At 39.0% G+C, this 2220-nt stretch overlaps 1 protein-coding gene across 1 annotated transcript; it reads right to left on the reverse strand.

Moving 5' to 3' along the window:
* Positions 1–782: 782 nt before the first annotated feature.
* On the reverse strand, positions 783–1526 carry LOC122609053 (protein ALP1-like). Its single transcript, XM_043782115.1, has one exon. It carries the CDS (start codon positions 1524–1526, stop codon positions 783–785), a length of 744 nt encoding a protein of 247 aa, XP_043638050.1.
* Between the last annotated feature and the right edge of the window lie 694 nt (positions 1527–2220).

The following is a 2220-nucleotide window of genomic DNA, read 5'->3' on the forward strand; positions in this document are numbered from 1 at the left end:
AAATTATAAATAAATTTAGAGGATCTCAATCCAACGGGTAAAGGGTCTAGTTGCAACAAAATGTAAATTATCAACATGTGAAATATGAGTACAAAAAATAACGACAATGACAAACAAAGCAATTTACTTGGTGGTATGAATCAAAAATACACTTCAGTCGACTCTTAATCCGTTCGACCCATATAATCTGGTATAATCCAAATTGACCCACTCATAAAGTAAATGGGTTGAAAGAGCCACCTTAAGTTCAAGTATGCACTAAAAAATATTAGATGGAAGTTGGCACCTTAACTCCTCGTGATAGCTCAGCCTCATTCCTGGTAATTCAAACTCTTGCACCTATAGGCCTCTCCTTATAGGAGTCGTTTTTTCCCCACTTCTTACCCACTTCTTCTACTATTCATCAGTTTTCTCTTTCCAAGAACACCCCAAGAAAACTTCCTTCCTTATACTACCCACTTCTTCCACTATTCATCTATTACTTAATTATTCCATTTTTCTTTTACACAAAATTAATAAAACACATTACATTTATTATAAAGTTAAACATTACACTAAAAAACATAAAGTAAATAAATTATGAAAAACGACATTATTAGCAAATTAAAAACTAGACATCAACGTTGACGGCCGTGTTCCGAGAGGTTCCAAACATGTTCGATCAGAGCATTGCCGAGTTGTGGGTGAGCCATTCTATCGCGAAGCTCCCAGTACATACGAAGCTGCGTTGAACACCTTTCAGTCCACGTATGGGTTGGGAGTGTAGTATTATCTATCAACTCTTATTCAAACTCTGTAATTGCACGCCCGTTATCTTCAACGATAATGTTGTGCAGAATCACACAACATAAAATGATCCGTTTTATCTTGTTGGTACTGTATGGCCGCGCGTATTGTTCAATAATCTGCCAACGACCTTGAAGAACCCCAAATGCTCGCTCGACATCCTTTCTTGCAGCTTCTTGGTATCTTTTGAACTTGGTGGTTTTCGGGTCCATCGGGCACTTGAATGACTTAACAAGAGTAGCCCATTCTGGATAAATACCATCTGCTAGGTAATATCCCTTTGTAAACTGCTCCCCATTAACTGAAAACTCTACTTTAAGAGCCCTGTCTTGTAGCAAATCGTCGAACAAATCTGACTCGTTGATGTCGTTGTTCGAACCAGCAGGGCCAAAGTAGGCATGCCAGATCCACAAATCATATGAAGCAACCGCTTCAAGCATGATTGTTAGATGTCCCTTGTTGCCCCGGGTGTACTGCCCTTGCCATGCCACTGGATAGTTCCTCCAACCCCAATGCATGCAATCTATGCTACCAAGCATTCCCGGAAAACCATGAACCTGCTCATGTTTGGCAGTTAACCGCACGATATTGGCTTCTTTTGGCCTTCTCAAGTACTCCTGTTGATAAAGGTGTATCACACATTTACAGAAAGCATCTAAAATCTGGTAGCCCGTATCTTGAGCCATCTGCAAGTACTCATCTAAAGCATCAGCCTTAACTGGCGTATAGCAGAAGTACATTTTTGGAAAATGTTGAAACCAAGACGACCAGTAGCATCTGTCGCGCCTTTATGGAAGAACTGAAAGTGTTTTGGTAGCGGTTCACTGCTTTCAAAGGAGTTTATGTCTCCCACTATGCGCAGAAACATTTCCTTTCGCATTCAGAACCTTCTACGGATCATATCAGGTGGGTAAGATGGTTCTGGCGCAAAGTAATGATCGTATAAAAGTTTTGCGGTACCCACGTGATCTCGCGAGATCACCCTTCTAGTAAACTTGGGTCTTGTAGAACTTGACGCTTCTTGGTGTTGGTTTTCTTCTTCGTCAAAGATAACGTTAAGACACGCACCTATGGCTAGGGGATTGGAAATAACATTTATTTGCGTAAAAACATTATTGAGTACTTCGTAATCGTTTGATATGTAATCGTCACTAGAGGATGATGATAATGAATCAGACATTTTTGGTAGTAGTGTGTGATGGAAATGCTTTAATAGTTATAAGAATGGATATGTTTAGATTGTTGTGTTTTGAAATGGTAGTGTAAATGAGGTTTAAATAGGAGTAAGAAATTAAAAAAAAAATAAAAAATTGTTGGTTTTAAATTTTGATTTAAAAAATGTTTTTTTTTATTTTGGCAATGGCTAATCTCCATTTCGGGACCCACACTCACCTTTGCCGCTCGTCTAGAATTGAGAGAAACAAACAAGACGCA

Source organism: Erigeron canadensis, chromosome 7, assembly GCF_010389155.1.
Source record: "Erigeron canadensis isolate Cc75 chromosome 7, C_canadensis_v1, whole genome shotgun sequence".
Lineage (NCBI taxonomy): Eukaryota > Viridiplantae > Streptophyta > Magnoliopsida > Asterales > Asteraceae > Erigeron > Erigeron canadensis.

Coding starts and splice junctions, on each gene's coding strand:
- LOC122609053 (XM_043782115.1), bottom strand. CDS start 1,526: ATGTACTTCTGCTATACGCCAGTTAAGGCTGATGCTTTAGATGAGTAC.